We start from the raw sequence: 26,480 nt of genomic DNA, 5'->3' as shown, positions 1-26,480 counted from the left end.
GAGACAGTTACTACGAATACATAGTAATGCCCTTCAGGCTTTGCAATGCCCTTGCAGTCTTCCAACGGCTAATGAACGAGATTTTCCGGGACCTTTTGTACTTATTTGTCGTAGTGTATCTGGACGATATATTAATCTTCTCCAAAGACCAGAAATCTCATCGTTCCCACGTTCAAACCATCCTCCATTGCCTTAGAGACCATCATCTCTATGATAAGTTAGAGAAGTGCATTTTTGAGCAATCCAGTCTTCCATTCCTAGGCTACATCATCTCCAGCCGTGGGTTCACCATGGATCCTGACAAACTCCAGGGTATTAGAGATTGGCCTCAACCAGTGGATCTCTGAGCCCTACAAAGATTCCGTGAATTTACAAATTACAACAAAACTTCATTGCAGATTACTCCACATTGGCCACTCCACTCACCGCTATGACAAGGAAGGGATGTGATCTTCAAGTCTGGAGCCCCAAGGCCAAATCAGCCTTCCACGCCTCGAAAGAGGCCTTGTATACCGGCCCGTGTCTATGTGACCCGGATTCTAACCATCCCTTCATAGTTGAAGTTGACGCATCTGCCATTGGAGCAGGAGCAGTCCTGAGTCAATACTCCACCAAGGAAACACTAGTTCCATGTTTTTTATTCACATAAATTCTCCTCCACAGAACAGAATTATACCATAGGGGACTGTGAACTCCTAGCAGAGAAACTTGCACTCCAGGAATGGCATCCCTGGCTTGAAGGGCACAGCACAAATTCACAATATTTACCGACCATAACAATCTGGAACACCTCAAAGAGGCCCAGTTACTTAACCCAAGACAAGCCCGCTGGGCCCTATTCTTTGAGCACTTCAATTTTGAGCTCCACTATCACCCAGCAGTGAAAAACCTCTGTGCAGATGCACTCTTTTGCTCCGTCGAGCCAGAAGACACACCTGAGACTCCCAGGCACATCATCGATACAGCCTGCATATTAATAGCAATCACTACCACAGTACCAGCCGGGAAGACGGTGGTTCCCTGCCATCTCCATGAATGCGTGCTCTGTTGAGCTCACGATTCCAAGCTGGCCGGTCACCTCGGCCGAGCCCGGACTCTCAAAATGCTCTGAAGGCACTATTGGTGGCCTGTTATGAGAAAAGACTCCCGAGAATACGTGGACTCCTGTCCGGTTTGCGCACATCAAAACCTCTGACTGGCCACTCAAGGGGGCTTCTTCAACCACTTCCTGCTCCCACCGAACCCGGGTCAAGTCTCTCCACAGATTTCATCGTGGATCTGCCTCCTTCAAAAGGAAATACTGTAATCTGGGTCATCATTGACTGCTTCTCAAAAATGACCCAGTTTGTCCCCTTACCTAGACTTCCATCGGCTCCAGAGCTTGCTCGACTCTTCTTTACCCACTTATTTTATTTACATGATCTACCGCAAGAAGTTATGGCACTCAATTTGCAACTAAATATTGGAGGTCTCTCTGTAAAAAGTTCAATATTAGATTAAACTTAACATCAGCCTATCATCCGCAAGCAAATGGCCAGGCTGAGAGGACTAATTGTTCGTTGAAAACCTTCCTGCAATCATATATCAACGACCAGAAAGATAACTGGGCTGACCTCCTGCCTTGGGCAGAACTATCCCATAACACCCATATCACCTCTGCCATGGAAGTTTCACCCTTTGCTGTAGTCTTTGGCCATCAACCGTGCCTACCCCTGCCTATTCCACTCAGTGTACCCTCACCTGCAGCCCAATCTACTGCACAAACCATACGTTGGCTCTGGAACCATGTAAGGGAGTGGCTCTGCCAAGCAGCTGATGGGCCAAATGCTTCACTGACACCCATCGTCGGACTGCACCTCTGTTCCTGCCTGGACAAAGAGTCTGGCTTAGTATTAAGCATAACTGGTTACGCATACCTTCCCAACAACTAGCTCCCAAATTTATTGGTCCATTTCCCATCCTTTGATGCATAGGAGCAGTCACCTACTAGCTAAAGTTTCCACCTTCCATGGGAATCCACAACACATTTCACGTGTCGCTACTTAAACCTTTGGTCCCATCTTGGCCTTCCCGAAGGTCTCCTCCACCTATGCAACATTCAGCAGAGCCTGAAAACACTTTGCAAGTCAAAGAAGTCCAGTCGTTCAACGTCATCGAGGCCACTGGGAATACCTCCTGTCATGGGAGGGCTTCGGTCCAGACAAAACCTCCTGGGAGCCCTCTCACCATATATTTGACAAAAACCTACTCTTGGACTTCCACTGAGATCATCCTGAAAAACCCAGACCAGTAAGGGGGAGGCCTAGAATGTGGAGTACTGTGCGCATCCCGGCCGCGTGGGTGCCTCAACCGGGCCTACTCACCTCACGCTGCCCTTGACTATCTCCGGTCTTACCGCTGCTGCCAGCTTCCGCCATCCCTGTCGCTCACCACGGCCCTCTCCGGCTTCCTCTACACTGCAGGGAGGCGCACGGTCGACATGCTCCAATTTAAAGGGCCAAGTGCGGGAACACTGATGGGGGTGCAGATTGACGACATCACACAATAGCCCTATAAATAGCGAGGTCCTGTCCCCAGGACCTCGCCTTGGCAATTGGGTCAACACCGTGGTGTATCTAGTTTGCCTATCCTATGTTCCAAGTGTCTCCTTGTTCCAAGTGTCTCCTTGTTCCAGCGTCTCCTTGTTCCTGAGTTTCTGTGTGTTCCTGTATCCTCACTCAGGTAGTACCTCTCGGACTGATCTCTGGTACTGACCTTGGCCTGACTACTCTCTCATCTGCTGCCTGGAACTGACCACTGCCTGCCTGACCATTCTCTTCATCTGCTGCCTGGAACTGACCACTGCTTGCCTGACCATTCTCTTTATCTGCTGCCTGGAACTGACCCTCGCTTGCCTTGACTATGCTCAGACTGACCTTGGTATTTGACCCCTGCTTTGGCTGACCACTCCTGGACTAATACTCTGGCTCTGACCCTTGTGCTTCACTCGGACACTCTCTTCCCGACCAACCTGCTTGGAATCCACTTGCGGCCTTCTCCTGACTAGAACCACAGGCACTGCCTGTCTCACCCAAAGAGACCCTTCCTGAACTGCTACCTCCCTGAGGTCTCTGGAGCTTCCAGTTTGGATCTGGTCCATCCTCTCCTCATCAGCCGCGCAACCTTGCTCATAGTGAGCACACCCTTCTGCTACCTATCCTGGAGACCTTCTGAGGCCCACCTAAGTCCAGGTGGTCTGGGTACCCAAGGGCTCAACCTGCAGAAACCCTGGACTGTTATTGGTAAAGCTCCAGCTAGCCTCTGTCTCCTTGTGTGCTCCGCCTCCTGGTGGCAGGCGCTCTCTGGGTCCAACCAGAGGGCCGTACCAATCCTGTACCAGGCCAAAGGTCCACCTCCAGTGAACAGAAATCCCCTCAAAAGAGGAAGTAAATAAAATTAGTAAAAAAATAAAAGGATAAAAACAGAACTAGAGACCAAAATGCAAGCAAATATATAAGGCATCACTTAATCAATTAACATTGAAGCTAGTGGGTGGTATCTTATCACACAGAAATTTGGAGAGCTGGAATGTTAAAACAATTAAAAAAAGCTCACCCTCTGAATTGTTAAGATATTTATATGGAGATTTCAAATAAAAGGACACACTAATCTGCAAAACTTTAGGTCTATACCACAAAAATGTGTGTCAACTTTTCTTATTCTCTGTGACTATATCAGAAAAGAACTGAAAAACAACACATCAATATGTCTAAAAAGCAGCTTAAAGATTAACTCTGTGTCTGATTTCAAGGCAAAGTTCACTATCACAGTTGAGTATTCATCTTAATGCAGAAGTATCTAAACTCTCCGATGAAAGCACAGGCCCACATTATTCCTCAGTCTTCTGATATGGGGCAAATAGTAAATCCAATATATAGGAGTTAAAGAGTCTTTAGTAAGTGACAAACATTCATTCATATCTCAGTGAAACTTAAATATTGGAGTCCAAGAGTGCACTTTAGGAATACTGATAAATCTTAATGTACGCTTCTGGATTAAGTTCTCCAAGGTCAATGTTGTTCTTTGTAAAACAACATTGTCTTTCATAATAGCACGTCTATAAGCTTCCAGCTTCTTACAGGTTAACTATACTTTATCGATTCAAATCCAATAATCTTTCATCTAGCTCTCAAAATTATCTTATTTGCACTTAAGATCTTGTAGCTCTCCATATTGGATATAGCCTTCCACAGTTCATCCAATGTTACTACGAGTGTACTCTCCAACTGAAAAACTTCATTTTTAACAGGAAAAGAGATTAGGAGCATACCTGAAGGGAGCACAGATCCCAAATTCCCCTTAGATCCAGCTCTCTAAGTTTTCCTTATAGCAGCACTTACACTAAGCTCAAGATCTTGGATCCCAGCAAAACGTTGTTCCTCTAAAATCCCTGATCCAGCATTGAGCTGCACTTCTCCACCTAATGTCCTCAGGCCAGTTTCATCAAGTTGGGCCATGATATCCAAGACTTCCGAGCCACTCAGTGCACATTTCTGGAGAGTGATGCAGACCCATGAGGGTTGAAGAAGTCTCAAACTCTGGCACTGAACCTCTAACCATGGAACCTGATGTTGCTATTGGCATGGGTCCAGGTGGATAGACCTGCACCTTTACTTTCTTTTATGACTATAAGAGCTCGAAAGGCAAAATGTAAAAAAAAACAAAAAAACCAAGATCATTTTTGGAGGCATCTGCATTGGCGGTCTAGCATGTGGCCATCTTGCATTACCTCTGCTCAGTCAAACAAGGCTTGGCTAAGTCCAGCTGGGTCATTAATCAGTTGCAATGCTTGTTGAACAAGCAGGGCAAAGATCTGTCACACAAGTGGGTGACATTATCTGAATGTACAGAAACATATAGCTCTTTCAGAAGTCAAAAGGCCTTCTCAGTCTTTCCGGCAAGCTCAGATGTTCCTGCCTACCTGCTATCATGTGATTCTCCTCAGTTATTTGCCTTCTGCTTGCGCACTCTGTTCTATTTCATTTGGTGTTTTACACATTTAGGTGTCTTACTTTTAATTTTACAGTTCTTCTTGTTGGTCACTAGTCTCCTTTAAAAAAAAGAGAAAAAATAATTTTCTTCAGACCAGAGTCTGACTTAGCATTCCTTCTTTTCAACATGCTAGAAAAATAAAACTAGAATTCAAAAGATGTCTCCATTGCTCTTCAAAGATGACTCTTTTAGATCAGCATAATCAATGTGTCCAATGTCTTAGTACTTCCCATTATATTCCTGAATGTGCAGCCTGTGCACCTTTATCACCAAGATCCATTAAATTGAGAGGATATACCTTACATAAGTTTTTAAAATCTCAATTTATCCCTTAGCAGTTAAGCTAAAGCATTCTATGCATCAGAGACCATTATCTAAATTTTAAAAAAAGTTACAGACCTTTCATGAAAAATGCTGTGACTCTGAAAAGTGTCATTGCAGAAAAGGCAATAACACAAAGTCTGGCATCTCATCACTGAAGTGCATATGAGCCACACTGGTTGTCTCTTCACTGCATCAGAGATTATTCCCTTCAGTGTCATGCCTACTTAGCACCAGAAACTTGTTGGTGCCATCCACAGGCAAAGCCATGGCACTATCTTCTGTGCAGACACCTACTTGGAATGGAGAATCAGTTTTCAGTGCAGAAACATCAAAACAGGACCAAAGTTCTCCATTCCTCATTTTGCTTCCTGAATCAGAGTTCTTCCACTGTTCTTCCCTACAATTGGTCAACATTCCATGGTTATAAAGATGTGAATAGATTTCATAAACCATTATTTTACTTATATGCCACTAGCCTTGAAACAGATTTCTCCTGTTGTATAGTCATTGATACCTAAGATGGAAATTCAGTCAATGTTTTCAGACTAGAGAAAACATATCACAAGCTAAGCCTCATGATTCATCCTTATCTATGAAGAGGAAAACATCAGAGGAACCTCTTACAATATCTTCTGATTCATAGGTAGACTCTGAATGTTCCTTCAGTTTTCCACTGTACCACTGACAAGATGAAAACTCCACTGTTTTTCCAATTGGATCCCTCTCCACAACGTCTTAGGGTTATGTCTGCACCTGAGGATATGGCATATTCTGATTTTGTACGAAAGATGGTAAAATAGATTTCTTTCTATTTCATCTGAAGCAAGATGTAACAGTACCAATAAGAATGTAAGAACAAAAAAAAACAAAACCCATAAGTACTGCAATTCTGGATCAGACCAGAGGTGCATCAATCTCAGTATCCTGTTTCCACGAGTGGCCAATCCAGGTGATGAATAGATTATATTCCATGCTGTTTATGCCTATGGATAAGCATTGTCTTTCCCCAGGTCTACCTGGTTATTAAGAGTTTCTTCCAGGAACATGTCCAAACCTTTCTAAAGGCCACTATTGTTATTGCCTTTGTCACATTCTCTGGAAATGAATTACAGAGCTTAATTGTGTGTTGATTCAAAAATTATTTTATCTTATTTATTGTCCCCTAATATTTATATTTTTAAGAGTAAACAAACAATTCACATTAACCCATAGAAACATAGAAATGACGGCAGAAGAAGACCAAACAGCCCATCCAGTCTGCCCAGCAAGCTTCACACATTTTTTCTCTCATACTTATCTGTTTCTCTTAGCTCTTGGTTCTATTTCCCTTCCACCCCCACCATTAATGTAGAGAGCAGTGATGGAGCTGCATCCAAGTGAAATATCTAGCTTTATTAGTTAGGGGTAGTAGGGGTAGTAAGCGCCGCAATAAGCAAGCTACACCCATGCTTATTTGTTTTACCCAGACTATGTTATACAGCCCTTATTGGTTGTTTTTCTTCTCCCCTACCGTTGAAGCAGGGAGCTATGCTGGATATGCGTGAAGTATCAGTTTTTTTTCTCCCCTGCCGTTGAAGCAGAGAGCTATGCTGGATATGCGTGAAGTATCAGTTTTTCTTCTCTCCTGCCGTTGAAGCAGAGAGCTATGCTGGATATGAGTGAAGTATCAGTTTTTCTCCCATGCCGTTGAAGCAGAGAGCCATGCTGGATATGCATCGAAAGTGAAGTATCAGGCACATTTGGTATGGGGAAGTAACCACCGTAAAAAGCCAGCTACTCCCCGCTTTGTGAGTGTGAATCCTTTTTTCTTCTCCCCTGCCGTTGAAGCTATGCTGGATATGCGTAAAGCATCAGGTTTTCTTTTCCCCTGCTGTTAAAGCAGAGAGCTATGCTGGATATGCATTGAAAGTGAAGTATCAGGCACATTTGGTTTGGGGTAGTAACCGCCGTAACAAGCCAGCTACTCCCCTCTTTGTGAGTGCAAATCCTTTTTTTCCACATTTCCTCTTGCTGTTGAAGCTTAGAGCGATGTTGGAGTCACAGTAAGCATGTGTATGTTTATTGAATAAGGGTATTGTCTCCAGGCAGTAGCCATCATTATGGCGAGTCACCCACTCTTCATTGGCGGCCTCTTGACTTTATGGATCCACAGTGTTTATCCCACGCCCCTTTGAAGTCCTTCACAGTTCTGGTCTTCACCACTTCCTCCGGAAGGGCATTCCAGGCATCCACCACCCTCTCCGTGAAGAAATACTTCCTGACATTGGTTCTGAATCTTCCTCCCTGGAGCTTCAAATCGTGACCCCTGGTTCTGCTGATTTTTTTCCTACGGAAAAGGTTTGTTGTTGTCTTTGGATCATTAAAACCTTTCAAGTATCTGAAAGTCTGTATCATATCACCTCTGCTCCTCCTTTCCTCCAGGGTGTACATATTTAGATTCTTCAATCTCTCCTCGTACGTCATCCGATGAAGATCCTCCACCTTCCTGGTCGCCCTTCTCTGTACCGCTTCCATCTTGTCTTTGTCTTTTTGTAGATACGGTCTCCAGAACTGAACACAGTACTCCAGGTGAGGCCTCACCAAGGACCTGTACAAGGGAATAATCACTTCCCTTTTCTTACTCGATATTCCTCTCTCTATGCAGCCCAGCATTCTTCTGGCTTTTGCTATCGCCTTGTCGCATTGTTCGCAGACTTCATATCATTAGACACTATCACACCAAGGTCCCTCTCCTGCTCCGTGCACATCAGCCTTTCCCCCCCCCCATCGAATACAGTTCATTCGGATTTCCACTCCCCATATGCATGACTTTGCACTTCTTGGCATTGAATCTCAGCTGCCATATCTTCGACCCCTCTTCCAGTTTCCTTAGATCCCGTCTCATTCTCTCCACTCTTCCGGCGTGTCCACTCTGTTGCAGATCTTAGTGTCATCCGCAAAAAGACAAACCTTACCTTCTATCCCGTCCGCAATGTCGCTCACAAAGATATTGAACAGGACCGGTCCCAACACCGATCCTTGCGGTATACCACTTAAAACCGCTCTCTCTTCAGAGAAGGTTCCATTTACCATCACACATTGTCTTCTGTCCGTCAACCAATTTGCAATCCAGGTCACCACCTCGGCACTCACTCCTAAGCTTCTCGTTTTATTCACCAGTCTCCTGTGCGGAACCGTATCAAAAGCTTTGCTGAAATCCAAGTATATGATATCGAGTGCTCTTCCTTGATCCAATTCCTTGGTTGCCCAGTCAATAAAGTCAATCAGATTTGTCTGACAGGATCTTCCCCTGGTGAATTCATGTTGCCTCTGGTCCATCAATTCTCCGGACTGTAGATAGTTCACTATTCTCTCTTTCAGCAGTGACTCCATTACTTTTCCCACCACCGAAGTGAGGCTAACCGGTCTGTAGTTGCCAGCCTCCTCCCTGTTCCCACTCTTGTGAAGCGGGACCACCACCGCTCTTCTCCAGTCACTCGGCACCACTCCCGTTTCTAGGGATCTATTGAACAGGTCACACAGCGGACCCGCCAGAACATCTCTGAGCTCCCTCAATATCCTTGGATGAATCCCATCAGGCCCCATGGCTTTGTCCACTTTCAGGTTCTTTAGCTCTTCCCACACATTTTCAACTGTAAAAGGATTTTCATCTATTCCACTTCCCTCCAGTTTCTTGTTGTGTAGAGATGGTCCTTCTCCAGGGTCTTCTTTAGTGAACACAGAGCTGAAGTATTCGTTTAATATTTCTGCCATTTCTTCGTCAATCTCCACACATTGATCATTACCACCTTTCAATTTCACTATACCACTTTGGACCTTTCTCTTTTTGCTGATGTATCTGAAAAATGTTTTGTCACCATTTTTTATCTCCTTGGCAATCCTCTCTTCCGCTTGACTTTTTGCCAACTTGATTAATTTCTTTGTCTCCCTCAGTTGATACAAATATTCTTCTTTGTGCTCCTCCCTTTGGGATCTTTTATATTTCTTGAATGCTGTTCTTTTAGCTTTAATTTTGTCAGCCACCTCCTTTGAGAACCAGATAGGTTTCAATTTTCTTTTGCTTTTCTTTACATTTCTAACATATAGAGTAGTTGCCTTGGTGATTGCTCCTTTTAGATTGGTCCACTGCTGATCCACATCTCTCTCGTTCTCCCATCCTTTAAGTTCTTCCTCCAGGTACTTCCCCATTATCTCAAAGTCTGTGTTTTTGAACTGTAAAACTCGGGTCTTTGTGGTTCTTTTCCCTATTCTTTTAGTGATATTAAACCATACCGTTTGATGATCACTGCTGCTGAGGTGGGCACCCACCTGGACATCTGAGACATTATTTGCATTAGTGAGCACTAAGTCGAGTATAGCTCCTTCTCTTGTGGGTTCCAACACCATTTGTTTGAACAAAGATACTTGCATGGCATCCACTATCGCTCTACTATTTTTAGTTTCTGCAGATGGGATTTTCCAGTCTACATCTGGCATATTTAAGTCTCCCACGATCACCACTTCTCCCTTCTTACCTATTTTATGGATGTCTTCAACCAGATCTCTGTCCAGCTCTTCCTTTTGGTTTGGAGGCCTGTAAACCACTCCAATATAAATGGACGCTCCGTCATCTTTTTTTAGGTCGACCCATAGAGCTTCTTCCTTACCCCAACTTCCTTGTAGCTCAGATGCTTGGATGTTGTTTCTGACATAAAGAGCCACATCTCCCCCTTTTCTATCCTCTCTGTCCTTCCTTAACAAGTTGTAGCCACTCATGATTTTGACCTCTATCATAACTCCCTTCAGCCAGCTCTTCTGGATCTAGTGCCTACAAATGGGGGATATGTTTCTGATGGTGTTATGGAAAATCATTTGGGAACTAGTAATCACCAGATGGTGTGATTCAGTATTAGAATATAGGCCTTGAACATTCATTCAAAGCAAGAGTTCTAGACTTCAGAAAACTAAGGGGGTCATTTATCAAAATGCGCTAAGGCTTTTTCACATGTGAAAACGTGTTTAACGCGTGTGATAACACCATATCGTATGGTGTGATGCAAATAGGAGGAGTTAGGGGCAGGGAGGGGAGTGGGCTGGGTTTGCCTGGCTGTGAAGAACTATTGCACAGACTTAACACCGATTTTAATAACACCTTTTTAAATTGCGTTAGGCTGTGCGATAGCTGCTGTGACCGGGCGGTAAGGTTTTATCTCTCTCTCTCTTTCTCTCAGTGGTTATATGTGGGAAATACAACAGGGCTATCGCAAAGTCTGATAATGTTATCGCAATTTGCACTAATTTAGCTCTTCGCATAGGTTATTAGTGCAAATTGCGATAAAATGAATATTTGCATAAACCACACCCCTTTTGCTATCCATGCGATACTTACCGCATTTTAATAAGTCCAGGCCTAATTTTGTTAAAATGGAAGAGTACCTCAAGGACTCATTAGCTGGATGGGAAAATCTAGGAAAAGTAAAAGAGCAGTAGGTAAAACTAAAAAGAGATATTATAAGCACAACTAACCTTTTTGTTGAGAAAGTAAAGTAAATAAAGTAAAAAATAAAAAGAGGCCACTAAGGCATTCTAAAGAAAGGGAAAAAAAAGGTTAGAGTTCATGCAATAAAAGAGATTGCAGAAAGAGGAATATAGGTGACAATATTTGGAAAACTAAGAGAAGCTGGAAAAGTAATCAGGAATGCAAACTTGCAAATAGAAGAAGTCGCAAGTTTGGTAAACTAAGCTTTTAGCAATGTTAAAGATAGTAAGTGCAAAAGTAGAATTGTGAAACTTTGAGGTTAAGGGGAGAATTTGTAGAGGAAAAAGTAAAATTACTTAACAAATATTTCTTTTCCATGTTCGGTAAGGAAGGGCCAGGAATATGACTGCATAAAACCAACAAAAATAGGATTGAAAGTGTGGTAAACCTCCAGTGAATTTTAGAAAAGTGAGGGGCTAGCTATAGTAGGTAAAGTGATGTGGCCAAATAGGATACATCCAAGGGTACTGAAAGACCTTGGGAAAGTTCTAGCAGTCCTGCTAGCTGACCTTTTCACTGCCTCTTTAGAGTAGGACATTGTTCTGAGTGTTGGAGACAAGTAGATGGGGTTCCTATTGACAAAAGTGGAAGTAAGATGGAAGCTGGGAACTACAGGCTGGTTAATCTGACATTTGTTTTGAGATAATTAATGGCATCACTGTTACAACAGAGGACAGTGCAGTTTCTGGAGTCCAGTAGATTATACGATCTGAGGCTTGATCACATGAATCTGATCAATTTCTTTGACTGGATGAATTAAAAGAGTTGAATCAGGAGAGAGAACTAGATGTAGTGTAATTGGATTTCATTAAGGCCTTTGACATGTTTCCACATAGGCTATTGGTAATTGAGTACCCTTGGAAAGGGCCCTAGAGTGACTGACTGGGCTAGAAACTGATTGAGTGGGAGGCAACAAATGTTAGTGGTAAATGGAGTTAACTCTAAGGAGAAGGGTATTACTAGTGATGCCACAGGAAACAGCTCTTGCACCAGTTCTTTTCAGCATTTTTGCAAGTGACATTGCAGAAGCATTGCCAGGAAAGTTTTGTCTTTTTTAAGGATATCATATTCTTCAACAGTGTGTATAAAACATAAGGAAGCATCTAGAAAAGATTAAGGAATGGTCTCGAGTCTGGCAGCTTAGATTTAATGCTAAAAAAAATGTAGAACAATGCGTTTGGGCTGCAAAAGCCCAAACGAAAAGTGTTGTATAGGAGGTGGAAATCTTCTAAGTATGAAAGAAGAATGGGGGGTCTGTGGGTGATGGTAACTACAAAAGACAGTTAGATGCATATGAAGAGGAATGGTCAGCAGAAAAAGAAAGTGATATTGCCTATATATATATAAGTTCCTGGTAAACCCTCATTTGGGAAACTGCTTAGAATTCTGGAGCATACACCTTCAAAAAGACATAAACTGGATGGAGTTGGTCCAGAGGGTGGCTACTAAAATCATTGATCTTTATTCTAAAGCATATGGGAATATAATTAAAGATCTAAGAATGTACACCTAGAGGAAAGGCAGAATAGGGGAGATAGGATAGAGCTATCTCTCCCCCCTCACTCCATGGTACATATTTAAAAAAAACTAGTGCTTCCTCAGTAACCTCAATCCACCCACCATGCCATCCACCACCCTCCCCATGGCCTCCCACCCACCTTGTATATCAAATGGGCATTTATGTGGCCTGGAATCAAATCCACAGTGATCCTGGCTGTCCCCAGCTTAGATTTTAGCAGCTGCGCTGAAAGCATAAAGTTTTGCTGTAGCTGCTTAACATCTGGATGAAACATTTAAATTACTTTTGAATATTAACCCCAGAGTTAACCCTTGCCTTTGGATGAATATTCAGGGCATATACTTTAATACTGAATCATACCATCTGGTGATTACTAGTTCCTAGATGACTGTCTGCAACAACATCAGAAACATATTCCCCATTTGTAGGCTCTAGATCCAAAAGAGTCAGCTGAGGGGAGATATGATACAAGCCTAAATCATGAGTGGATTTGAATGGGTAAATGTGAATCTTTTGTTTACTATTTAAAAATGTAATATCAATAGGGCCAATGCAATAAATTTGCGTAAAAAGCGGGTGCTGAACAGCAAAAACAATATGCTCTATGTGCAAAACCCTGGCTTTCAGGCAACCTTCACCCCCCCACACACACATATACACAAACACACACAGGCTCTCACACTCACACCCACATACACAGATAGGTGTACACAGACACACAGGTTCACACACACTCACACACACACAGGGTCTTAATTTCTTAATACATTAAAAGAATATTTATCTTTTCAACTTTTGTTTGGTTTTGAAATTTTACATCAGTTGTAAATCAGAAAACCTGAGCAATGCTGGATACTTTTCAGAAATATGCTCTGTCTTGAAAGACCTGTCTCTTAGGCTACTACGCACAGTTATAGACACACACCTAGCGTCTTCTCTTAATTTGTTAATGTTTTCAAAGAATATTTATCTTTTCTATTTTTGTTTGGTTTTGAAAATTTACATAAGTTGTGAATCAGACAACATGAGCAATGCTGGGTACTTTTTGCTAATATTCTCTGTCTGCAAAGCCCTCAGACTCCCACAAACAGGCATGCACACAAACATGCATAGGCGCACACACACAGGCACACAGATAGGCACACACACAATAACACATACATGCATACAGGCTCCATCACATACACACAAACACACACAGGCTCCTACTCACACATACACACTGTTGCATCGGAGGTGGACCCTTGGGCCGAGGTGGGGTTGACGCAACCCGTAGGTTGGGACCTACGGGTCCCCACAGTCGGCAGGCAGAGTGGGCTGATAGACAGAGGCCGTTGGAGGTTCACCTATACCAGCCCTCGTTCCCCGCGGGTTGAGCCTTTGTGTGCCGGAGCCAGCAAGACTTAGGTGGGCCTCTGTGTGTAGTCGAGGTGAGAGTTAGTTCAGCCCAGAGAAAGCAGGTGAGAGAAAGTACAGTCTTACTCTGGTCAGGGTAGTGTCCTGGAAACTCTAGCGCCAATGGAACAGAGACAGACAGGGGGTGGCTCGAGCAAGAGCAGGCCAAAGCCTGAGTAAACCACGTCCAGGTAGTAAGCTGGAGAAGCGTCGAAGAGCAGGCTTGAGTCAGGGCTGGCGGGAATCCGAAGGCAGTGACAAGCAAGGCTGAGGTCTGAACAAGGAGATAGTCAATAGCATAGTCAGGCGAAGCGGAGGTCTGGGTCTGGAGATAGGCAATAGTGTAGTCAGGCAAAGCAGAGGACCGGGCTTGAAGATAGTCAATGGTGTAGTCAGACGAAGCGGAGGTCCGGGCTTGGAGAGAGTAAATGGCATGGACAGGTGAAGCAGAGGTCCAGGTTTGGAGAGAGTCAATGGTGTGGTCAGGCGAAGCAGAGGCCCAGGCTTAGAAAGAGTCAATGGCGAAGTCAGGCAAAGCAGAATAAAAGTCCGTGTAATCAATCTGAGGTATGAAGCAAGGTAGGAACAAGGACACAGGAACCAGGAACAATGAGGAACAGGAATGCTGAGATGAGATGAATCTCTAGGAGAATATGAGTATTCAACCAGCGAGGAGACCTGTTGCAGAGGCAATGCTAGGGAGCAGAGCCTGAGCTTAAATACTGTAGCTAGGTTGACATCATCATCTGGGACCACGGCTAGATTCCCGCCACGGTGCCTACTTAAACAACAATGGTGCATGCGAGCGCGCCTAGGGAGGGGCATTGTGTGGGTAGCAGCATCTCTCCACGGGCCACGTGGAGAGGAACGACGAGAAGTACTAACAACTAACAAGACCGGAAATGCCAGGGGCTGCAGCAGGGCTGGAGGCAGCAGGGGAGGTCCAAGGACGGATCTGACAGCCCATCACCACCAGCGAGGAGGAACCAGGAGCTGGAGTCACTGTAGAAAGGTGAAGGTGCCATGCCGTGGGTCTGCTGAGGATGACACGCATAACACACACAAAGACTCCCACATATGTATTCCTGCAGGGTATCTTCCTCAGGCACTGACAGACCCTTTCTTCAGCTGCCATTGGTTGGGTTCTGGGGCTAGTGCAAGGGTACTAGGTGCCCTAGTCGAGCCTTCTGCCTTGTGCCTACCTCCCCCCCCCCCCCAATCATGCCATCCCCCTGGTCTTAGCCCTGGCTCCTTCTACATTTATGCCCACTGAGTGTATGCTTCTTTGAGCTACGAGCAGGATGGGCCCTGGTGGTGGTCCTTTCCATCTTTGGCCACCGCAGGATGGGAACCATGGCAGCCATTCTGCAAGCCTCTTCTTCTGTTGTTGGGTAACCCTGATTGTGTGAGCCTGAGCCCTTAATGGATGTGGCATGGTCCACTCAGTTCCACCCGTTGACTATGTCACTGTTATGGATTGTGAACTAGTTAAAAAACAGGAAACACTTATAATGTAACCTTCCCCAATGCCCTCCTCCAAAGTTTCAACAGCTCGTCCCCTATTAACTATATAGAAAAGGTTTGCATCATTATAACCCAGAAACCACCCTCTGCATCCCTTTTAAATAAATATTTAAAGAATAACCATGTTGCACCTTATATATAGTTGAGTGAATAGCAATGTTTGAACAATTGTCACATGTCAAATGTGAATTTGTATAGGAAGTTATATAAATAAATTGTATTATGTGTGTCTTTTTATTTTCCAAAGAGAAGTGCAAAAATATGTGTTATAGCAAAAGGGGTTATGAGAAACTGTTTATAGGGTCATCTCTTGCACTGTTCTCCGTCATAAACCTCAATGCTTGCTGTTAGCTGAGTTCTTCATAGAGCATACATGCTAAAAATGTAACTGTTTAGTTGTTCCTGATGATAAAAACACATATGAGAAAATCAGCAATTTTTATATAGATTGTATGATGTTCTAATATTACAAATCCTACAGGAACATGTTCTGCTTTCAAATTTTACCTTTGTACTTTCTTTCAGTTCCCTGTCTATCGAATTTCACAGCACCAGTGGGCACAGTTCTTTCACCTGACTACCCAGAAGGCTATGGAAATAACTTAAACTGCATTTGGACAATAATATCAGATCCAGGGAGTCGAATTCACCTCTCATTTAATGACTTTGATTTAGAATCCCAGTTTGACTTTCTTGCCATTAAAGATGGTGATTCTCAAGATTCTCCAATATTAGGGACCTTCACAGGTGCAGAAGTTCCTTCTCATCTCACCAGTAACAGTCACATTCTGCGTATGGAATTTCAAGCAGACCACTCTATGTCTGGTCGTGGATTTAACATAACATACAGCAGTAAGTAGCATTTCGTCCTGAGTGCTTTAAATATGTTATCTGAGTGGCTTGAAAATAGTATACAAGATGGAAAGAGCACAGCTATTTCATGAGCAAATAGACAAATTTCCAGATTAATGGCAACATCATATTTTCATTATCTGAAAGTTAAACATTTTAGAAATATGGGTTCATACCTAAGTACTATATTTCTACTTTATTTATTTAAAATATTTTTATTCCACCTGTAATAACAAAGCCATGCTAAGCAAATTACAGAGAATGTGCATCCACTATGATTACTTATAGCATATGGATCATAGACTAAAATTAACTTGCTTGTGAATGGAGCAGTGCAGCTGATTTTATAAGGGTTTTCATTTATTTTGTGGACTGTATATGGGAAAAAATCGTAGTAAGTCATTTATATTTGTCTAATTTATCGTCTTTCTTTCTTTATCTTGTCTCAATTGATTGGAGTTGTTTAATCCAACTGTTTCAAATCTGTCGATAAAAGTAATTTTTCTTTCTCTCTCATTCTTTTTTTCCATATGTATTATTAATAAATGTATTATTTTATAATAATATGTCTAAGAAAACTTGCACAGAATTGCATTGACCCCCTTATAAAACATGTATACTATATTTTGAAATATCAGAAAAAGAACCAATAAAGAAGCAATACAGTGCATATGTCCAGCATAGCTCGGGGAAGGATACATAATATTAGGGATGTGAATCGTTTTTCAACGATTAAAATTATCGTCCGATAATGTTTATATCGTCTTAAATCGTTATAGAACACGATACAATAGAAATTCTAACGATTTATCGTTAAAAATCATTAAATCGTGTTAGTGCGCACTAACTCGAGTTAGTGCGCACTAACTCCCCGTTAGTGCGCACTAACTCGATTTAGTGCGCACTAACTGAAAATGATACAAATAAACACTTTCCAGGTCACTGAAGGTCAGTTAGGAATGAATATGTGTTCCTATTGGCTGGCTGCCCTCTTATCTATTGATGTTACCAAGGTTACCACTGAGGTGATGGTTGGGGGGATGGGAAATGGAACTGGAAACTAACGAACACCAACAGAAAATGAAACAAAGTGTTCACACTTCCCAGGTCAGTAAAGGTCACTTAGGAATGAATATGTATGTATGTATTCCTATTGGCTGGCTGTGCTCTTATCTATTGATGTTACCAAGGCTAATACTGAGGTAATGGTTGGGGGGATGTGAAATGGAAACAGTTGGAAGCTTGACAAAAAAAGTAATGTAATGATCAGCACTCACGTGACTAGAACTTGTTTGTTTATTATTTTTGTTAGCAGGCACCTGAAATGCTAGTGCATGTTGAATTTGCCAATCACTGTGCATTTTAGAAAGGTGGTCCTGGCTGGAACTGTACACAGTTCAAATATATGTAATTGATTGTTGGTAAGTGTATTTTTTAAGTAGCCACACTGGTACAAGTATGTTTACTTTTCCTCCTACTTAACTCACTAGCTCAGCTTTGTAAGAAGGGCTTCTCTGCTTGTGTGTTGTTTTTGTTTGGTGTGAGGAGAGCAGAAACATCAGATCTTTATTCAATCTACTACAGTCATCTCTTACAGTGCCCTATCCCTATTAATACCAGGAGTGTTGTGATCTTCCTGCACACAGTGCCCTAACCCTGATACCAGTCTGAGACAGCTCCCTCCCTGCATTACTAGTGAGAGGCTGGCTTCACAGACAGGGGGGAGCTGCCTGACCCTCACTCCTGACTTCCCCCATGTCCCAGCTAGTGAATGGTGTGTGGGTGAGGGGGGGGGGGGAGGATGGTGAAGTCTGAGACAGCTCCCTCCCTGCATTACTAGTGAGAGGCTGGCTTCACAGACAGGGGGGAGCTGCCTGACCCTCACTCCTGACTTCCCCCATGTCCCAGCTAGTGAATGGTGTGTGGGTGAGGGGGGGGAGGATGGTGAAGTCTGAGACAGCTCCCTCCCTGCATTACTAGTGAGAGGCTGGCTTCACAGACAGGGGGGAGCTGCCTGACCCTCACTCCTCCGGGGTATTGTGATCTTCCTGCACACAGTGCCCTATCCCTGATACCAGGGGTGTTGTGATCTTCCTGCATGCAGTGCCCTATCCCTATTAATACCAGGAGTGTTGTGATCTTCCTGCATGCAGTGCCCTATCCCTATTAATACCAGGAGTGTTGTGATCTTCCTGCATGCAGTGCCCTATCCCTGATACCGGGATGTGTGCAAGAAGATCACAACACCCCCGGTATCAGGAATAGGGCACTGTGTGCAGGAAGATCACAACACCCCCAGTATCAGAAATAGGGCACTGTGTGCAGGAAGATCACAACACCCCTGGTATTAGGGATAGGGCACTGTGTGCAGGAAGATCACAACACTCCTGGTATTAATAGGGATAGGGCACTGTGTGCAGGAAGATCACAATACCCCTGGTATCAGGGTTAGGGCACAAGTTCTAGTCACATTGACTGATCACATTACTTGTTTTGTCAAGCTACCAACTGTTTCCATTTCCCATCCCCCATATACTGTCAGTAGGAAACTTGGTAACATGAATAAATAAGAGGGCAGCCAATAGGAATACATATTCATTCCTAAACTGACCTTAACTGACCTGAAAAGTGTCAAATTGTATCATTTTCAGTTAGTGCGCACTAACTCCCAGTTAGTGCGCACTAACTCCCGTTAGTGCGCACTAACTCGAGTTAGTGCGCACTAATCGGAAAAAAAACGATTTTTAACGATTTTTTAACTAAAAAATCGTGCCTAAGACGATTTTCTTGCCCTGCCACACGATTTCTATCGTTAAGACGATATGGAAAACGATTCACATCCCTACATAATACCAAGAAACATTTTTAAAGAAAAAAGGAAACAAGATGAGCCATCACAGTTTTATGCCTAGTGGCTCAAAATAGTATATAGAGGCTGTTAGGATTCGTGGGTTTCATGGACCCTTGGCCTGAGGTGAGAGTTGATACCACCTGCGGGGAGAAGCCCCACAGGTCCCAACCATTGGGAGGTGAAGTCAGCTGCAGCAGGAGATAAGGTGGTAGTGGTAGAGAGGTATGACGTCCTGTGTCACAGCCATGTGACCACAGGAGCTTGTAGAGAGAATACTGTGAAGTATTCCGCAGAGCGTGGTAAGAGACAGTTTGGAGGGAATCACAGTACTCAGGCGGGTTGGAGATGCAAGTACTAGAGCAGTAGCCTCTGACAGAGGAGTGCTAAGCAGATCCCGAGGAGTGGGGACATAGGAACTACTGGAGGATTGCAGCGGAGGCTGTACCAAGGGGCGAGGAAGCGCAGCAAGAGAGGCTCTGGTGTGATGACGTAGGCTGACCCGAGGAGCGGGGAAGCCCGAGTCGAATCTCCGAAGTAGTGACTTAAGCCGCCCCGAGGAGTAAGGCTTCGCACGATGGAATCTCTGGTTAGAGAATGAAGGAAGTGCCCCAAGGAGTGGGGAGATGCTGAGTACAGGCACTGGTGTAGAACGTAGGTACTGCCCCGAGGAGCGGGGTAGCACATGGTACAGTCACTGATGCAGTATATAGGCACTGCCCTGAGAAGCGGAAAGCGCAGGGTAAAGTCACTGTTGTAGAATGTAGGCACTGCCCCGAGGAGCGAGGGAGCGCAGAGTTGAGTCTCCAAGTAGTAAAGTAGTTCGAAGGACAACCCTGAGGAGCAGGGAAGTCAGAAGGCAGGAACTCTGGAAGGCGCAGGGGCTACCCTGAGAAGTGATGAAGCCTGGAGACAAGGTCTCCATCTGGAGCACGAGCAGGCCCTTGAGGATCGGGTACCTGAGCCAGAGTCCAGAGCCGCAGATAGATCCGATACAGGAACCATGGGTCTGAGGAGAAAGGAGCAAGCACCAGGCAAAGGAATTTGTTGCCAAGACAACTAGCAAGGGGCGAGGGAGGTGCTTATGAATTCCAACCTTGTGATGTCATCAGTCAGGGATGCCCCTGAGGTTCCCGCCATTGGGCCTTTAAAGGGAGGCCCGGCGGCGCATGCGCATGCCTAGGAAGGCCCGGAGTCGGCGTGGGATGTGGTGGCGTCTCGGCCACCATGAGGAGCCTTGAGAACCCAGAGGTATGCGGCGGTAGTGGCTAGCCCCAGCCGCAAGTTGACCTGGAGAGGAGAGTAGGGCAGCACAGGATGTGAGTTGAATCGGTTGCAGCCATCTGTGACCGATGGTCATAACAGAAGCACTAGGGGTGGTAGAGGAAGCAGCTATTGGATCTAGAGTCATTTTCTTAATCAAAAACATTCTCCATCTGAGAAGGTTCATAAAAAAATAGTCTCAACTGGAGAATTCTAGGCTTTAATAATAAAAATAGCCTACTTTTATTTTTTTTTCTGTGTGTATGTGTAACTTTTGGTATATCTGGAAAGGCTCTTACTTTCAATTTAAAAACTGAGTTTTACAATGTTTAAAGAAAATATTTAGAACCTAGTGGCAATCCAGGTCCAAAACAAAATTTACAATCAATATAGCAGATACGCACTTCTCTTTATCTTGTTCTATAAACTCTGTTAAATTTAAAACATCAATAAACTATTCAGTCAAGGTATCAAAACTTTCAGTTATTTCTCCTATCATAGTTGACCCAAGACAAATCTGATCCTTTTGTAGACCAACAATACTCTTTGCTGGAACCCAACATACTGTACTATGACATGTTTTTTAACTGTACTATGATTCTGAGTTCAAACGTTTCTTGTAATTATTCTATACTTTGTTCAATTTGTACTCTGTTCTATTGTTCTATGTAAAGCCCCCCCCCTTTTTTTGGGGGGGGCATTCACCTGTTTTATGTAAACCGGAGTGATTTGTATTTCATACAAGAACCTCGGTATATAAAAATGAAAAATAAATAAAATAAATACTGGCATCTCCAATATACAACTGGAGCTCCCCTCTTGTCGGCCTGTTAAAATCATCAAGAAGTGTGTGAAGAAGTTACACTACAAGGCCTCTTGCTAAGTCCGATGGACTGCAGCTAACCTCAGGAGACAATGTTGTTTCATCCTCTGGGGAGGACCAGTGTCACTCCAACTCTGGACCCTCAGGAGCTCTCATCAAGCAAATCCAGTGACGGCTCCTCTTCATGACAAATTGGTTGTTGGCCCCCATAGACTGTCTAGCTGTTCTGAAGGGAAAAAACAAATTTTACTTTTCCATTTAACAATGTCAATTGTAAGGAAAGTAACTATTTTAACAGGATAATCTGAGTCTCACCAACAGGGTCATTTATCAAACCATGTTAGGGCCTTATGAAGAGTGTTAAGGCCCTAATGCCCATGATAATGCCTGCAATAAATAATGCATGACAAGATGCGTATACAAATTTTAAAATTTTTCCTGATTGGGAGGAGTTTGGGCAGAGTTAGGGTGGAGTACATTAAAACGAGGGATGCTTAGCATTAGGTGCAATAGTGTAAGTTACATTATCGTGGGTTTTAATGCCAGAAATATCACCATTGTTCCTGGCATTATGCTGTGCGATATGCCCGAAACAAGATTTGTGCTAAAAATCACTAATATCATTTTGAGGGAAAGAGAGAGAGAGAGCGCCTCTGAGGAGGCACACATACTAGTCAACTTTTTAGACCACTGTAGGAGGGGATTTGGTGGTGACCCAGGCGTAGGCCTACGTCTCCTTTCAACATACATTAAAAGCGATTTGAATCCAAATCATAACTTCAAAAGGAGGAGCAAGCTGTATTTGAATTCACAGTTCATGGATTTTATGTCATTCAATGAAGAGACATGCAAACAAATCAAAATCAATTACAAACCATGCAAATTTCAACCTTATTTGAGTTTGATGGAATTTTTCAGATTTTTACCAGTAGACACAGGAGAAAATGATAAATTAATTTTAAAAGTCTGAAGCACATTTAAAAAATCACTTTAGATTTTTCAAAGAATTCAAAGTGTATACGCATTTCATTAAAATCTGTTTCAATGCTTTTATATTTATTTTGAATTTCTTCAATTTCTACAATAAACCAACTTGACAGACCTTCACCATTTCTTCCAGATTCAACAAATCTATTTTGTTGAGAAGAACACATATCTCTAATTATGTGTGTATCATAAGAAGAACTGCATTTACAAATTAAAGGAAAAATATTACAATATACAAACGTTACATACATATTAGGGAGGAGGATTGGTTAGCTTTTCAGACTAACATGTCAAATTTTATTTTATAGTGGCATTTGCTTTAAACAATATAAAGATCCTTTTCTAGTGGTCACTCAGAAAGAGAGGGCAACACCTAATTCCAGGGTTGTTGTGAACTGAGATGTGGATCCTTGGTCCGATCGATTGGAGTTTGGATGAAGGAGGTCTCCACTAGTAGAGTCCGGTTGGAAGGCGGCATGGCAGCTGAAGGCAGAGGAGCTTCACCCTGGAAGTCCGTGATCCCTCCAGGAGGAGCCTGTGGGGACCCGGACCACTGGGACTTAGGTGTCTTCGCCCTGGAAGCCGACCTCCCCCCGGGAGGAGCCCGTGAGGAGTCAGCCGCTGGGACTTAGGAGAGTGACGAAAGGCATAGGCGGAAGGACGGACCAGGATCAAGGCAGGCAGCAGAAGGCAAGACGGGAGACAGACCGAGATCAGAACCAGAAGGCAATCCAAGGAATCTCCAGAACCTGGGCTGGAACAGCTGTGGCAGTTAGCCAAGGCTGAATGGCAGGAACGAGTAGGCAGGAACAGACAAGCGGACAGACAGGCAGGAACAGGAACAGGCAGGTAGGCAGGCAGGCATGCAGGCAGGCAGGAACAGACACGGCAGGAACAGGCATGGCAGGAATAGGAATGCAACTCACCACTCCGAAGAGTCGACCGTGTTGCAAGGCAAGGATCCGAGATCAGACGCCGGGTTTAAATCCCCCCCAGCGTCTGACGTCAGCGCAGGAGGCCGGCTCTACTTTTGTGCCAGAGGCCCTTTAAAAGGGGTCCCTCTGCAAGTGCACGAGCCTAAGGGGCGGGGTCAGTGCCGCTGTGTAGGCCTAAGCAGGCCCAAGGATTTGCGGGTCCCACCGGCGTTCCCGTGGCCCGGAAAGGTAAGGATCCGGATGCGAGGGTCGCGACCAGAACTGCAACAAGGGTATAGTCCAGAAAAATTCCCAAATAAACCCCAACATGTATTCTGCAAAAGGAGAGGAGTATGAACCTTCAGGGCCTAAGGTATACTGTGTAAAGTCTCTCTGTGATTGTAAGTACTGTTCTTTATTCTTTGACTTACCAGTGCCAGAAAATATCAGACGAGATACTCAGTGTGGGGTACATTTTAAAAGGTGCACGTGCTACCCAGCTCACACACATGTACGCCCAAGTTCATAACATGTGTACGCAGGCGCACGCATGTTATAAAATTGGGGGGCGGCGCACGCAACAGGGTGCACAATTGTGCACCTGGCGTGGGCTGAGCAGCGCTGCCTTCCCCCATTCCCTCCCCCTAGCCTGACCTTCCCACCCCTTCCCACCCCTTCCCCTAACCTTTCCCCCCCTCGCCCTACTCTAACCCCTCTGACCTTTGTCTTACCTTCCTCTGACACAGCGGCAATGGCAATGCTTATTTATTTATTGGTTTTTATATACTGTCGTTCGGCATAGCCATCACAACGGTTGACAAAGCAGTGCATCAATCAATGTACATTCATTAAATTAAATAATTAATAAAAAGTAAAATATTTAAATATTTAAAATTTGCACATTAGAATGAAAAATACAGAAGAATCTTAATATAAAAGTACAAATGTTATTCATAATAAGAACACATTGAATTTGAAGTTACAAGAGCATAAATATCAGTTAAAAGGCAGGATTAAAAAGTTAGGATTGCAGAGGCCTCTAGGGCGAATTTAAAAATAGGGAGAGTAGTATGTTAGGCATCTTGATATGCTGTTGAGAAGAGTCAGGGCTTTAAGTCCTTTTTGAAAGTTTTGAGATTCATTTGTAATATTAGATCAGAGGGGAGTGTGTTCCATAGTTTGGGGCTTGTGAGCGATATTGCATGCTCCTCTGGATTTACACGGGTAGGCCTTTGAAATTCCGGCCCATTAGGTATTCCAAAATAAACATTTACTTTGATGCTTTCTCAATAGTTACCAGTTGGCACCAAACATACTTATTTATGCTAAAATCCATGATCAGATTTAAGAAGGGCTATCAAAATGCTAAGGGGAATGGACTTTTCAGCTTGGAGAAGAGACAGCTGAGGGGGGATATGATAGAGGTGTTTAAAATCATGAGAGGTCTAGAATGGGTAGATGTGAATCGGTTACTTACTCTTTCGGATAATAGAAAGACTAGGGGGCACTCCATGAAGTTAGCATGTGGCACATTTAAAACTAATCGGAAAAAGTTCTTTTTACTCAACGCACAATTAAACTCTCAAATTTGTTGCCAGAGGATGTGGTTAGTGCAGGTAATATAACTGTGTTTAAAAAAGGATTGGATAAGTTCTTGGAGGAGAAGTCCATTACCTGCTTTTAATTAAGTTGACTTAGAAAATAGCCACTGCTATTACTAGCAACGGTAACATGGAATAGACTTAGTTTTTGGGTACTTGCCAGGTTCTTATGGCCTGGATTGGCCACTGTTGGAAACAGGATGCTGGGCTTGATTGACCCTTTGTCTGACCCAGTAGGGCTTGTTCTTATGTTCTTATGTTCAAATCCACTTGATCTGTGTATATGTCCCTTTTTATTTATGTCCTAGGCTATTCTCCCTTCCATGGTGTGGAATGGGATCTCCCCAACCTGAAAAAATACCTGAGAACTACAGCTAGCCACCACCGATCTTCCAAGTCCTTGTTTTCTCAGGGTAAACTCTGTCATCTCTCCTATGTTTTCTTCAAATGTCCTTGAAAACTGATACTTTTTCTCTCTGATGTTAACTGTATCTAAAAGTAAAAAAAAAAAATCAGCACAACAGAGAAAAAGCAAAATAAAATATTTTCTTTTTCTCTCTCTTGGACTAGAAGGGCAAGACTCCTGAACCAGAAGTCATAACAATCTCCCCAAAAGTCTTAAAATACAATGATACCAAACTCCAACCACTGGGTATGATTTGTAAAAAAATAGTTATCTTTCTCTTCTCAGCGTTTTCCAGGGCAGGGATATTTTCCACCCTGAGTAGAACTAGGGGAATCAACAAAAACTTTCAAAATTACTTAAAACTCACAAAAAATCCCTGTGGCATATTCTCAAGAATCACTGAGTGTGAATAAACCTCCTACTCTACATCTTCCAGGGAGTAGTGTCCAATCTGCACAGGCATAAGGGAGATTAGAAAAAGATCCTTTCTCTTCAGATTGCAAACCAAAAGCTCATACTGATATCAAGTGCCATCTGCTTTTGAGCAGGCAGGATCCTATCAATGAAACAGCCTGACAGCGAGTGCTATGGCAAAGTAATATGCTCCAAACTTTGATTTTCCTTACAGTTCCTAAACTAGGGCCAGATTCTAGTTGAGATTCCTATGCCAAATAACAAAGAAATTATAGTTAAATGAGAAAAAATTATTAAAGAATCAACACCGCAAGGAATTATTTCAGCAATGTGCAGCTGAAGAAATAAAGCAGTCAGTCTTCATTTGAATAGCTATAACATTATGTTTAGCTCTTTCTGAAGAATTAAAAATGATCTTAGTTCCTGAATGTATTTCAAATTCAATTTTGCATGAATCAATAAAAAGTACCTTTTTTATTGAGATAATCTCATTGAACAATATGGGGTAGATTTTAAAAAGGTGCGCACGGGCATACATGTGTGCTCACTACCCGGCGCGCACACATGTACACCCATTTTTATAACTTGTGCGCGGAGGCACGCAAGTTATAAAATCAGGGGCTGGCACGAGCAACGGGGCGCACAATTGTGCACCTTGCGCGTGCCGAGCTGCGCAGCCTTCCCCTGTTCCTTCCCAGGCCACTCCGAAATTGGAGCAGCCTGGAAGGGAACTTCCCTTCCCCCTAACCTGACCTTCCTACCACTTCCCCTAACCTTTCCACCCACTAGCCCTACTCTAACCCCCAAAAAATTTTTATATTAACTTTTGCACCTGCTGGCAGGCTGCCTGCATGCGATCCTTCGACACAGCGGCAATGGCCACTGTGTTTCAGGCCTCTGGCCCCGCCCCACCCCCGGACTGCCCCTTTAGTAAAGCACCGAGACTTACACGCATCTCGGAGCTTTATGCGAGTCGCCGGGCCTTTTTAAAATAGGGCGGCACGCGTAAGACTGGTTACGCACGTAAATCCCCTGGATTTACGCATGTAACCTTTTTCAAA

At 43.6% G+C, this 26,480-nt stretch overlaps 1 protein-coding gene across 1 annotated transcript in view; it reads left to right on the top strand.

Annotated features, from left to right (window-relative positions):
• The window catches only part of CSMD3 (CUB and Sushi multiple domains 3), a 3,551,396-nt gene that overhangs the window by 1,775,768 nt on the left and 1,749,148 nt on the right, over window positions 1-26,480 (top strand). The window contains 1 exon segment of the mRNA XM_029591914.1: window positions 15,837-16,163. Within this exon segment, the coding sequence (XP_029447774.1) occupies window positions 15,837-16,163 (327 nt within the window).

This window comes from Rhinatrema bivittatum, chromosome 2, assembly GCF_901001135.1.
Source record: "Rhinatrema bivittatum chromosome 2, aRhiBiv1.1, whole genome shotgun sequence".
In the NCBI taxonomy this organism is placed as follows: domain Eukaryota; kingdom Metazoa; phylum Chordata; class Amphibia; order Gymnophiona; family Rhinatrematidae; genus Rhinatrema; species Rhinatrema bivittatum.
The sequence above is the reverse complement of the archived record's forward strand: the minus strand, read 5'-3'. Positions and strand labels throughout refer to the sequence as shown.